Genomic DNA, 14920 nt, shown 5'->3' on the forward strand with positions numbered 1-14920 from the left:
TCAGTGTTTCTAAACTGATTCAGAATGGTGAACCCACTCACAATGACAAAAGAGCCTGGCTTTGAACACTCCCAAGGACTGGGCAGCCACTACTTCTGTGGGCAACCTGTGCCAGTGCCTTACCACCCTGACAGTAAATATGTCCCATTCTGGTTCTGGACTAATATCTGATTGTCAGGAGTGCAAGAAGAGTGAATGACGAAGTCACTCACGTGTCTTCCATTTGTTCTCACCTGTATCTAGCAAAAAATGACAGAGTACAAAATCCACAGAGAAGTTCTCTGTTTTTTTCCATAGCAAAAAGATCCAGCAAAACAAGTTCTCTGCCAATCTAACTTTGGCCTAACCTGGATAGACCATGCCTAATCATAAAAATTAGTACAACTTCAATGACTTGCCTATCTGTTCATTCATTCTCCTTTTTCCTCCTGTGTACTTCCTGGTCTTGATGCCTCCCGAGACTTGTAAACTAGTCAGCATGAAAAAGTAATGAGTGCATCCTTTCAGATGTTGACAATTAATCAGTACACAGATTAAAACTTGTGGTGCCTTAAGACACCACTGGCTCCGACCTAAATTTCCACGAGGAGCTACTTTAAAAATCTTGACCCAGAACCCATCCAACAGAAGGACTCCCAGTCATTTGCTTGCAAAGAAGACATTTCTACCAGCTGTTTTATTGCTCAGGTAGCCTAGCTTGATGTGATATTCACAGGGAATTTTTTGGAAAAATTAGTTGGGAAATTTAACTTCGAAGCTCTTCTAAATCCTCCTCTGAAAACTGAAAAGAAAATGCTTGTGAAAGTTTTAAAATAAATATTGACAAGCAACTTCTTTAAATGCACACACATTCTCAGACTTATTTTCTTGCACCACTCTTTTATCTTGTATAATACTTAATGGATGACATATTTCATTCCACAAGTTGACAATGTTAAAAATGTGCTGTTCCTTCTAGTTTTAGTATACTGCAAAGCCACTGATAGCTACAGGCACTATGAGCGATATACGACTGAAGAAAAATGAGATTACTGCTGATAAGGAACAAGAGACTTTCATATCTTAAAAGAGTCTGAAACCCAGCAAATATGATCCTCAGCAGCAGATGCCCCTCAGACAGACAATGAAAGAAAAATGGTGGAAAAGTACTCTTTGTGGCTTGTTGTTTCCTTTAGCCAGAATGGCAGGGAAATGAAATAGCTCTAGTATATTGCCTTGCAGGAAGAAATCCTACCTCTCTGGGAAAAACATAACCCAAAGACGACTAACTGCTAACAAAATGAGCAGTAGTTTTCCACTGTGGAAAGAGTGATGTTACTCTGACTCACCTTTGTTGGTAAAATACACCTTTACTCTGGAAGTGTCGCTCTTTGGAAGATTATCATGCTGTTATCGTCAATGTTTATTAAAATAATGATCAATTTAATGAAGGTGTAGTACCAAAGCCAAGCCTTGGACAGGAAATATTGTATTAATGATTTTTTTAAGCAAAGGAATGAGACATATGCAAATGTGAAATAGCTCCTTTCTCTGTCTATTAATGTGTCCCTGGAACACGAATGAACATAATTTAAAGATGTCAACATTTCATGCTACAGTGCAACCCTTACCTTGTATCCTGACGATTTGATGTGCACTCCTCGCTTGGTCAGCGTAGATTTCATTCGGATGAAAAAAGAGCGCTCTAGAGTGTTGTCAGTGGTTAGTAAACTGGGGCTTGTAGATTCCACTAGGGAATACAAAAAAAAAACAACATATACACATAATTTAGATTTTATACATCCCCTCTAAGCTATTTTTCAGGTGCAATCCTTGAACTCACTAAAAATAAATGACTGATGGATGCTAAGAGTGTTGTAATCAATTTACCTCGTTTAGAAAACGTTTACTTAGCAAAAAAAAAAATTTAGAAAAATATATGTATACTCAGTAAGTCTCATTTTCAAGTTATTTTCCCATAGAATTTTTAACAGAGATTTGCCTCATTAACTCTTTCTTGCACAGTCTTGTTCTGACTGAAGTTATTTTGTTAGGGTACGAAATTGTTTTTAAAAATGGGGAGTTCTTCAGTATTTTGTGAAAGGCAAAGTCTCATTGACTTTTAGTAATTCTGTCTGTTGAATTAGGCTGTAAATTCTTCAGGCTTTTATTCCGGAGTCTTTGCTTGCAGTGATACTGTGGTATGTCACTGCTGGTTTTCAGTGCCTTGGTTTCCCCATTACTGAGGGTTAATTATTACCAGTAAAGAACTGAGCAGCCTGAAGGCAAAAATGCTCAAGTAAGTGACACATATTATTGTTATTCTCATCATCATCATCATTGTTAATTATTGGTGACTAATTAGTCACTAATGAAATACCTTTGTAGTCCAATTGAAGAGATATTTCCTGCTTGGAACTACAGCTCTCAACTGTGGTTCTTACTCCCTTAACTGCAACTTAAACTACTAAATACTTTTAGTATAGCCCATGATAAAATAGTAGGTACAACCCTAGTCAGCACTGAGATATTCTTTATACAGTCTTTATTATTGCTATCTTCAGCCCTGATAAGCAACCTTTCCCCAAAATATTGTTCATGAGAAAATTTTTATGGTTTACAATAAGGAAGCATTATTGGAGATGAACCAACTTTCAGTTTCAGTGAGTAGTTAACAGTGTATGAAAAAGTTATTTTGAAATTATTCTGCTATTGTTTTGGCGGACAGACCAAACTACTAGAGGAAAAGATTTAAGTATTTGAAAAACATTTGTTATGCTGTCAACAGAAATACAAAAACTTGTTCGAGAGCTAAGGATTATACTGAATTGTCCTTTATTTAAAGTGGTCCTGTTGTCTTGTGTTTGTGGCATTTGAGCTCTATTGTGATAACTGACAACAGTGTCCCTTTCTTTAGTGTCTCTCTTAAGATTTTTTTGTTTTAGAGAGCATGAATTCGATGTCATTTTAAATGTACAGCTCTTTATCACTCGAGGGAAAAGCAGAGCCATGTTATATTTAGTACTTTCATTTCTTCTGATTAAATATGAATTACTATGAAATTTTTCTCATCATCTAACACGCCATAATACGCCAACAGCTTTTTAATACACTATATAAGCACAAACTTCTGCTCTAAGAGTTTAATTTGCCCCTCTAATCCAATCACATCAACCTTATTTCTCTTATCAGAGATTCCCATTTTGAATTAAATGAGCTCATTAGTTTTAATCAAAAGCAGAGAGATCAAAACTTAAACGTAAATGCTTTAGATCAGAACTGTCACTCAGCCGTGCAGTTCTATTTTACTAAAACACAAGATCAGAGACCCTTAGAACCAATTTTTTCTCGTAAGGGATGCCAAGAGCTTGAAGATGCTATATCATTTTTTTTTCTTTTTTTTTTTTCTCCCAAGGACAGATTATACATTTAAGGTTAGACTTAATTTAGAGTATTTTTTTTTTTTTTCATCCTGGAGGAAATGGGAAAGTACACCATTCTGCTGTTGTCTCTTTCACATTTACTGGTGCTGGTCCTTGGAGACCTGAACAAATGTGAAGCCATCACAATCCACAAAAAAAGCTGTCCTCAAATACTCAGTTCTGTTCTGTTAGCAGTACCATCTAAGAAATAAAACTCTGCAAAAAAAGACGTGTTTCAGGATAGAGGATAGTGGAACCCTGAAACAGCAACCAGGGTCACGGGGATAACACCAATGCTGGTAAGATGAGGATCATAACTAATTACTATTGTTATTGTACAGTACTCTACAGTGCAGTAGTTAAAGAGTACATTAAAAAAACCACAGCATGGGTGCTTCCTGCTGTGTGAAGATGCTAAAATCAGCTTAACAAGTGTAGCTGTAGTCCAGTACATTATGCTTTAGCACAGGCAATAAGCACAATATGTCCTCATGTGTTCTAATGGTAATTACCTAAACACACAGAAGTAATGTTAATTAAACACACAATATCTCACGCTCGAAAAATGATCAAGCTCTAATACACATGTACCATTCCCAAGCAATAGAAATTAAAATTTCTCTTTCAAATGTTGTTTTATGAAAAAAGGAAAGCATGTGACATATAGTACAGTATACTTGGCATTGACATTTTCTGGGATCATGTCATCTTATGTCATAAGCTTAACATTATATTGATGTGACTATAATATGTACAAAAATATACATCTTGAAAGTGAATAAAATGCATATAACTTATCCAACAGACTGGAACAGTATTTCTTGTATAAATATGTATTCTGAAGTGTTTGTTTTTCATTAAAAAAAAGTACCTGAGAGTGTATGTGTGAGATGGGATTAGTTACCTAAAAGTCCAGAACAGCTCACTAACAGTGCTTTGAATTTCTCTCAGGAGAGAACCATTACTGCTGGTATTACAAATCTGCATTCAGAGTTGCACCTTCTCGCAGCAGATACTGGAACAATGCTAATGGTGATTATGCATGCAGGATTTTAAAAATAGGTTGTGTACAGAACACAGCCATCGATGTCAGTGAGATTTACACAGGAATATATGGAATACAGTCCGTTATGAGTTCTCAGGACTTGATTTTAAATGCCTATCACTCAGACTTTTCACTTTTTTTCCAATTATGTCAAAGGAGGTTAGCAATCTGATGAACATCAAAACGAAACTCTGCAGCACTTCGTTTCTTATTTATTTATTTAAGTTTGTAATCTAAGACCTTTAAAAAAGCCTGAAAAAGCAAGGTCTACTTGGCTTGATACTGTAGCAACTAAAGATGTCTTTTACACTGAAAAATAGTGCTCCTGGGCTGAATTTACTGAGTGTAAACCTACTGTTGAGTTATAGACCTCTGAAACTGTGAGTTTAGAATGCTAATAATATGATAAAAGTCAATGCTCACTGCGTGTGAATGAAAGCACTATACACGGTGAGGCTTAGAAGCATAAAAAGTAAGTCTGGATTGTCTTTGCAAACCAGATAACTGTGTACTCTGTTGGGAAACCACTTGCCTTTGTGTGTCCTTAAATATCTTTGGCAGATACTACTAAAGGAATAAATCTCTTTCCGCTCCTGAAAATGCTAATGCAGGATGAGATTTCTGGCCACAAGGAATGCATTGCCCATTCCAAAAGGCAGGAAGCTGCAACCAACTATACCTGTACAAAAGTGTCACAAATGTTAAAATGTTAACCAAGAGCCACAGAGCCAAATGGGAAGACAGTACAAACAAGTGGCCAACTCATAAAATCATTTAGTTATATTCTCCAAAGAATTTCTCCATGAACAAACCTTGCAGCTCTGACCCTTCAATGGGCTTTGTATTGGGATTAATCTTGGGTCAAGACCCTGCCATTTAACTTCATATACTGCAAGAGTTCTCTGATATTAGTGGAATGTGTACAGATAGATAAGCATGCACATAAACGTTTAGAGGACTGAGGTCTACGGCTCTGAACCTGCAGTGATCTCTGGAGGTACTGTGCATCTCTGTGCAGCCTGACTGCCTTAATGCTATAGAGCAAAACAAGGTAAAACAATGTAAGTAATTCCTATTAATACAGCATAAAGAAATACAGCAATAGCACAAGTACTATCCCTATGACTGATTCACAAGCACATTCAAATTTAGATAAACAATATGTCCCCCAGGAAAAAAAGAAGTTCCAAATTTGATTTATGTCTTAAATAACGAAATGCTACCAAATCAGCCTGACTAAATATTCACCAACTTCTGGGTTTTTTTCCTTACATGCATTAAAAATAATTGAGAGGAGAAAACTGCATTTTCACATGCCAAACAGATAAAAGTTAGGCTTCTCATTCTTAGGAGGACAAAAAGCTACAGAAAAAACCCAAACACCAACAAGGAATTTCAGGGGATTGGTGGGAAAAAAGCAAATGATTTAATATACAGGAAATTCTGGATTTGATAACATTTCAGGAAGTTTTTACCTGGCTTTCATTTATCTTCCTTGGAAACAGTGTCTAAACAGCTTTTAAGAGACATTCTCAAACACCAACTATACAGCTCTTAAAAGAGAGGCAAAATGAAAGATATACAAAATAGTAACAAAAAGGAAGCTGCCTTTTCATGTTATCTTCTACACTTGCTAACCTATTCCCTCATTTTCTTAAAGTCTTATAATCCTTTACACAGGCAACCTAGAATCATTATGTTCAGATGAATAATTACGTAATATAAATCTGTCACTCTCAGTTGGATCAGATGCATCTTTGTAAATGTTTCTATTTCTTCTGTGCAGTTTATTGTCTGTAACCAGGCATTAGAAGACCTAGGAAATTTCAGCCTTGAGTTTTTATGTCTGTCCAGTTTTTCTCATATTATTGCCTCTTAGAATGTTTTTTTAACCAGAAAAATAACTTTCAAAAGAGCACTGTTTCCAAGGTCATTCTCTCTTAGTAGCCTGCAGATCAAATTTTACCATTTTATAAGCTAAAAGATAGACTTTTTCCTAACTACTAGCCCAGCAAATACACTTAAAAAGCTTCAAATTAAGACAATTTATTTCCAATGAGTGCAAGTTACTTAGCACTTGTGCAGATGCATGGCTTTAAGTGACCGGTTTTGTCTGATGGTTTTGTCTGATTGGAGGCTGAACATGAGCAAGTACTGGAAGCTAAAGCTTGGTCTATGAAGGTGTCAAAGATTCTTGGACTATTTGGATGAACCACTTAGGCACAGTTATGCACATGGACAGCTTGGCTGGAGATCAACTGATGAGCATAGAGCTAAAAATTTCTACAGGTGCTCTCTTGGTCTTGCTGGTGTGCTCAGCATCTTGCAAAATCAAGGACTACATGAAATATTTAGTGAGTGGCAAAGAAAAGGCTAGTTCATTCTTCCGAACCAATACTATTCTAAAAAGAGGTATAGGAATAATATTTTTGCTGTAAGTTGTCTCAGTTATAAACACGAACTTGAAATCCCAAATAACCAGATTTGGATCTGAAATTCATGGTACTTGTATCTAACTTGCTAAGATTCTTAAAATTTCTACTTCACTGTTTCCTGAATAGCTGATGAAGTTAGGAATTGGACTGCAGGATTCTGGTGACTTAGTTCTCTTCCTTCCTTTACACAGGGGGAATAATGCTGGGTTACGGCCAAGGCCTCACTGAAAAAGGGAAGGCTCAGGGCACCTCTTCCAAAAGAAATGGAAAGAAGTATGACTTCCTCTAAATAATTTATTGCTAGGTAATGTTTTCAGACAAGATAATAAACTGTTGTTTTTCGTCATTCTACCTCCAAGATGAAGACAATTCACTTTTTATTACTTATAAGCCTATTAGAAATTCAAAGGCATAAAAACTTTAAATCCTATCAGACTTCTGTTGAAAGCTGGTTCTTTCAATGTTGTTTGCTTGTTTGTTTTCTCTCTCATCCCTCCAAATTTTCCAGATCCAACAATGGATGAAATGGGCTGGCATCTCATATTGTTTTAGTTTAGTTGTTTTACATAAATTCCTTGATTTTTTTAGTACTAATTTGACATTAAAGCCTTACAAATAGAATTAATATTTTATCATAATACAAAATTATATTTTAAATATTTACATATAGAGATATTATTATTTTATATAATAAAAATCTGTAATTACCAGGCTATGGTCCACGTGTGATGGTGCACATTTTTAAGCATAAGGCACTTGAAACTGGGGGAAGAAGTGAGTAACTCAGCGTATCTTTCTAATGTGATAAAAGTACATGTGTTCAGGCAAAAGTCAAGTCAATGAAGTAGCAGTGAATTTAGATGCAACAGCCAGAAAAGTGGGAGAACATGTTTAATATCTGATTTGCCTCATACACTGTGGATTTATACGAACTTGGTTATTATACAGGAATCTGTTGACTTGAACTGTTTGGTCACAACAGAGTGTAGTTAGTATTTTTAATTTTCATAGTTAATCCCAACTGCGATTTCTTGAAAATTGCCTCCAAAGGAAGCAGTAAAAGCCCAAGTGCTTAACTGTATAAAATTTAGTGGGAGAAACAGAAATGCACTAAGAGGAACACTTTGCTCATTTCAGGAATGCAAGCTAAGGGATGGAAGGCTTAATTCAGTTGCCCACACATAGGTCTACAGTGTTCCTGTGAGCTGCTCCACAGTATCCGAGATGTGCACAGGAATGGCAGCTTCCTGTGTACAATTCAGGACCTCTGGAAGACCTAAATCTTTCTGGAGCAGCTGACGGGTGTCAGGTGTGCCTCAAGTAGTGCAAGTTCCCTATCTTTGGGAAACTTAAGCCACTAGATCCCAATTCAATTAAGGTAAATAGGAATACTATGAAAGGACTTGGACATGTTCCTGAGTATTATTTTATCATTTCTAGCATTTTGCTCAGCCTGTTGCTTAGGGCTTTGGTTGCAGATACCAACTTTTAATCTGGTGTACAAGGTTACCTCAGACTTTGAAATGTGCTTGTGTTACTCCCCAAAATACATCAGATTTAACTTTAACCACTGGCAACAGTAAGCTAGAATTCTCTAAAGAAGCTTCATGCTGTTTTACCAATGGATAAGTGAAACTGCATGCAATTTTTGGCAAAATAAGCTACAGTTTCACATAACTACTATTCATGTACAAATGACACAACTTTGATGTGCAAACTGTATTTGTCTGTGATTGTTACTGCTCAGTTTGCAGGTTTTACAAGTGCAAACTCTACTACTTTTGGGGTGCACAAAATACTGCACCTGCAGAGAAATAAGCCATGCTTTGAAAAATTATCCTGTAGTGCTACAAATAAAGAGTTTACTATGTTTTGTTATTTTTTTTTAAATCCAGACTAGGCCCATGTACTGGCTCTATTTATGTATGACAAACTAATGTACAAACTCATTGATAGGATTTCCCTATTATTATACAAAGCAATTTTTTAATGTTCTATTATCCTTGCAAAGTAATACGAACAACTCTTTACTGAACTAAGTATTAAATGCCTCTCAAAACTTCCTTTCTTCTTCTTCCTCTTCTGCATCTCCTTCTATTTCTTCTAGTCTAGCAGCATGTTTTATTAGGCTATTAATCCCCAACATATGCAATTTACTTCCCATGTAAACTTTATTCCACAGAAGTCTTTATATATCTGGTCAAATATAAAATGAGTTAGGTGCCAGGACAGAGCAATAAATAAAGTGCTGCCAGGATGAAGCTATGAGTAAGATTTTTGCTATTCCTGTAACGCTGAAAGACAGATTTTACAGCAAATTTTGGTAGGTCAATGATCTATGAAATGCATAGAGAGTTTTTTTGCCTGTTTGAAAACAACATAATAAAGATTTGCGATTAACAAAACTAATCATGGTAGAAAACTTTAACTCTGAAAATGCCTTTGGAAATGTTACAGTCCACCAGGCTTCAATCCATTATCTAAACATTCACAAATGTATCCTCATTCATCCAATAGGCCAGAACAACTCTCTAAGAGCTGTTATGGTCTAGTGAGTGAGTGGTACATAAACCATACTGCATATGAAGCTCAAACTTCCTGCTATGTTTTTACATTTAAAGCTGATTTATTTTAAGCAATGGAATAAATAATTTGACCTGACCTGTTGGCTTGGTTTCATGTGAGGTCAGCAACACTCACAATTTTTCAAGGTTCAGTGACAGTCCCAAAGAAAATTAACACAGTGGTATCATTTCCTTACTGTTTGCTTGTACTGCAGCAATTCTAATAAAGTTGGAAACAGAACACATCCAATGGCTAGGAGAGGTGCTGATGTTAGGAGAGTGCAGGATCATAAGTAATAGCGCATCTGTCCTCTGTTAGGGTATGGGTACAGAGAAAAGAAACTGGGAAATGAGAAAACAGCAGAGGAAAAAACTGACCCTGACTAGTTTTGAGGGTAAAAGATTCAGTGAATCTTTATGGTCATGTGAGGAATACAGGACTAGATGTTAAATCTCTTTTGAGATGTGCCTTGTTTCCAAAACTTACATGACTGTTATCCTTACTGAGCAACTTCTTATAAACAATTTTGATCATTTTGTTTCAGCACAAAACTGTCAGCAAATGCTTTTCTCCCTCTTTCATGGCCTAGAAGGATCAACTCTATTTTTTCTCTCTTGCTAGTTTTCTGCTTTTGCCTAGTAACTTGTGAATCATTAGCTGACACCCCAGAGCATAGCTGTGAAAATAACTGTGGTTCAGAGCTGCCAATAATGGCCCACTAAAGTTTCCTTCCAGCACATGGCATAAAACCCCCCAACAAACATTAAAAAGTCCCTTCTGATGTTGCCTAACATCGCCAGTCTGATTAGGCTTAGAAAGCACAATAAAAAGAGGTTGCTTTCTAGATATTCATATGCCAAATGGGAGGTGCTTTTGGTGAAGCTTTTCCCTGAGGGAAAGAAGAGCAGCCGAGTTACCTCATACTGCTCAGCTGATTTTTGCATGATCCCACTCTGGGGAAACATATACAAGTGTCAAAGTCAAGCTGCTGCTAGTGGATGTTTCTGTACTCAGCAACTAAGCAATAGGAAAGTTCAAGAGGAAAAACGGAGGATCATAGTCTTTGAGAGCACATGACATACAGCAAAAGCCATTAAACAGCAGCCTGTGCATGCCAAGAAGCAAACTATGAATGCAGAAAGTAAACGTTTTAAATCTTAGTGGAATACCCCTGTAAATATAGCCACTTGAGGAAACTATTTCTTCAGAAAATACCTTTTGTGCCACTGGGATATTTGGGAAATTCTATTTTCAGTACCTGTGTTCTGGATCTAGTGGAGCAATGCTTTTATCACAACTATAAAATGGTTACGAGCCAATTCCTCATATAAAACAGTCAGTAACAGTGGGGCTTTTTTATGACAAACACGATGTCAGACAAAGGGCATCAGGACTTAGTCTTTGTACTACAATACAAAATAACAATACATAAACACCTTTGTGAAAGCATCTTGAAACCCCATGTTTTCTATTAAAAAGTCATGTTCAATCTTCACTGTTGATAGAACAGAATAGCTAACACAGAGAACATTGTATATCAGAAAGGTCAATAGTTATTATGAGCTACAAATATATTTTTTTCCATCCTTCAGGCTGTTTAGCGCATATCACAGCATGAGCAGCTGTCTTCTTTAATGCTTTTAAAATTAGAATCCCAAAGAGGAAGAAAAAATTACATTTGCAATGATTGCTCTTTGCTTTTGTAAGTTTACTTTAATACACTATTTTATATACATGAATCTTCCATGCAGCCTAACCAAGGGGTAGCAACTGGTTGCTAGTATCTACTGGTTTGCTATATTAATGTATATAGAATCCTGGCAAAAAATCACTTTGCACAAATTGTGTAACCTTGCTGAATAACCTTTCTAGAAAAGTACGTAGCTACTGGGCATATGTTTAAACCAAGCAAGCATACATGTGCAAACACAGACCGATCATTACTAATGGTGAATGCTTACTGGTTTAGCAGCAATAAACATAGAGAACCATCTGACCTACCACTTTCTCTTCACACACTGAAAATGGAAGAAAAGGTGGTAAGATTGTGACATCGTTTGCCCTCTTACTTTTTTCAAACACATCAACTATCTGAGTTCATCTTTGCTAACACTGAGCAACTACTTGAAATTGCAAACAGCTTTCCATTCTGTTCTTTGGACTTCAGTCATATGGGCTCTACCAAACTGTTCCCTTTTCCAAGTTTGAACCTTGCCTGGATATGTATTGGTGTGTTAAATGCAAACTGGTATTTCATAAATATTTTGAAGTATGGAAGGCAAGAAATAATTTTCTTTATAAAACAACTAATTTAAAATGGTTCAATAATGAAAAATGAGTTGGAGTTTAAAGCCATATGTTGCCAAGGGAAAATGAATATAACTGGCAAGAAAAATGTTTTCCCCATAGGGTTTAATGTTTGGCTCACAGATAAGTTCATTACTGGACAGTGGCAAAAGCTATGGTGCTAAGCATCATGACACTATGCAGATTGTTTGGGGGATAAAGGGAAATGCTGCTGATTTTGCAGGATCTGTAGAAAGTCCTGGTCTAATATAGGTGAAGAGCTACTTTTTCCAGCTGCGTGGCTTCAGAGTTCAGAAGACAGTCAAGCAGCACTTCTCAGATGTCAGAAACCATATAATTTCATATGCTCAGAAAGAATCTACTTATCCATGTCAAAAAACAGTGTGACTAACACTGTTATTTTTAAAGGGAAAGAATAATGGAAAAAATTAAGCAATATAGGCTTTCCCATCCCTTGCCCCAAACAAGTAACACTTGAAAAGCTCCTGTGAATAAAAGTATTACTTAAACGTGAAAATACTTATTTCCTCAGAACCATGCATCCACATTTATTTTTGTATGCTATTAACATTTTCATCATCACAAGATTCACTGTGCAACTGTTCCCTCACATCTGTCATACGGAAACTCCATGACACAGTACAGGCAAGGCAGAACCAGGCAGGCTGCTAATCCTGCTCCTGCTGAGGCACTTGCTAGCGCAGGCACAGCTGGCATGGCAGGTAGTTGATACTATCAGAATATACAGCTCTGCTGGTAGTGATTCCAGCAGCAATCTTCACCTCAACCACCTCTATGTTCCTGGCTGCAGGAGGGGTAAGAAACCCAACTATCAAAGTTTCTCTATAGCTTTGTCCCATATTAGTACCACTTCCTTGTTACTGTTACAGTATTTTCTCCTCAGGGTAGCATACTAAATTAAAATAGGGCAACTATTTCCAAGATACTCCAAGGAAGTTCTTATACGGGTGAGTTAGCATTTATAGATTTCTTTGCTTATTCAGAATTTACAAAAAAGCCTAAAATAATGACAAGCACTATGCCATTGAGATTCAAAGAGAGTTGAGAACAGGAATCTCCAAAAATGACAGACTTCAGACTGCTGAAAACAAATACCTAACAGTAGTTCCAGTGGGCTGCAGCCATGCATTATTTTTAGGAGACAGCTCACTCAAATTATTTGGAGAAAACAAATGTCAAATGAACCGGACACCTTTTATTATTTTTTCCTCTTTATTTATTTATTTTGCACTGTGGAGTTAAGAAGGTTTTTGACAGACACAATCAGAATCTGTCATATTACACAGGAAACGGCATTTTAAAAATCAGCCCATAGTGCAGGTATTTTGGCAGATTTATCACAAGGCTTGAATGGTAAACACTTAACAGAAGGATTTCTGGTTTTTTTTCTGCTTTATTTTAACAACGGAAACGATGATTTCTTTTTTCTCATAATACCCCTTCAATTCAAGCTTTAAGCAAAATAAACCCATAACCAAGGTAATAGGAATAAGATGATCAATAGTAATTGCTCTTCCGTTTTTTTTTTTTTATTCACCCATTTTTCTATAACCTCTAGTGTTTGCAAACTGAGTAACTTGGAGACTGATCATTTAGACACAGGAAGAACACAGTATGATTAGTAAGATTTCCATGGTACAGTATTTCCTGAGTTTTTTTGAGTTTAAATTTTTCTACGTTGTATTTTCACAACCCTGGGGCTCGCACTGTTTCTTTTTCCTCCAAGTCTGAAGATCACCCTATGGATTAACAAATGATTGAGGATTGTCTCTTAAAAGACTCTTTAAAAAACTGTCAGAATCAGCCTGAGACAAAGATTTATTATGAACTATTTAAAGGGCTTAATATATGTATCCCCAAAGAGCCCTTGGAGCAAACTAAAAAGGAAGAATGGAATTCTCAAAGAATGGGAAAAATCTCCAATGCCCCACTTTCTTCACACCATGATTACTGTTTACTCAAAGGATAAAATGCCTAACCTGTCACATGAAGCCTTTAGAAGCCATTTTACTGCTGATGTACCGTAAAAAACCCAAAACAATGAGCCTCCATAGTAATATGCCTAAGAAAGGCAGTTGTAATTTGCTTTCTAACCTGTTCACATTGGTGTGTAATGTGGATACATCTTGTAGAAATATCTGATCTCCTGACCCAGACAGCAATCAAACAACTGCCAGAGTGTTTGCTGTCACACAAGCTGTGACCATTACCTTAATTATACGTTACCATATAACAAACCTTCCCTAATGAGCAACTCTTCTCCCACCTGTGTGCCAGCTAACCCTTCTGTCCTTGAAGAGTACCACTGCAGATGATTTCAATTTGAAATTTGAAAAGCATATTCATATTCATTCCTTCCAATAGATACAAACACTACATATTTTAACGAGGTTAGTTGCTTTGCTAGAGTGCCAAGAAAATAAAAAAATACAGGCTTATACTAAGTAAAGGGAATTAGAAGGAAATATACCTCTGGGAAATTTTAAGCAAAGCTGGATCTGACCCTTGATAGTAATATTCATATAGAAATATATCTATATTTACATATTCTACTGTGAGTATAAAATACTTTGACATTTCTCATTTTGTGTCTAAAACCAGGAAGTGCACCTGAGTTTATGGTTTACACAAATGCCTGATTTCCCTCTCTGCTACCAAATTCCAGCAGGTTACACTTCTAGCTTCTATTGCTTTTTGCAGCATTCTATTTTCTAATATTGTTCTATATTTAGGACATTTCCATTCACTTTATAATTTACAGAACACCAGACAACACACAGACAACTTCCCTCTCCACAGAAGTTACCTATGTTCTACCTCAGATGCAGTACTGGGCAACAGAAGGAAAGAGTGAGACATGAGTCTGATTTTGTTTTTTGGCTTATCATCTGGAATATTAGTGTCTCTCTTAGGGGACAGTTTCAACATTTTACCTAGTCATGCTAAATGCATGCCTAAACTAAGCAAATCAGTGGAAATCATCTGCTCCGTGTTTTACTTGAAAAAGTGTAGAAAGACTTAAAAATGCAGCTATTATGTCAAGAGGATCAGGAGGAACATGGGAGAGATCTAAACAGCTATTAGAGCAGACAACTGAACAACAGACCAACAGTGTGCAAGATGTAACACAGATTCAAAGAAACTAT

At 36.4% G+C, this 14920-nt stretch overlaps 1 protein-coding gene across 5 annotated transcripts in view; it reads right to left on the reverse strand.

The window, feature by feature from the left end:
• The window catches only part of NPAS3 (neuronal PAS domain protein 3), a 613669-nt gene that overhangs the window by 57992 nt on the left and 540757 nt on the right, over window positions 1-14920 (reverse strand). For all 5 annotated transcript variants that reach the window (XM_061367584.1, XM_061367583.1, XM_061367585.1 and 2 more), the window contains one exon: window positions 1611-1729. In XM_061367584.1, the coding sequence (XP_061223568.1) occupies window positions 1611-1729 (119 nt within the window). The remainder of the gene's footprint in view (window positions 1-1610; window positions 1730-14920) is intronic.

Source organism: Neopsephotus bourkii, unplaced genomic scaffold (genome assembly GCF_033783945.1).
Source record: "Neopsephotus bourkii isolate Nb327-2 ecotype Australia unplaced genomic scaffold, CSIRO-AGI_Nbou_v1 NB_1388, whole genome shotgun sequence".
Classification (NCBI taxonomy): Eukaryota; Metazoa; Chordata; class Aves; order Psittaciformes; family Psittacidae; genus Neopsephotus; species Neopsephotus bourkii.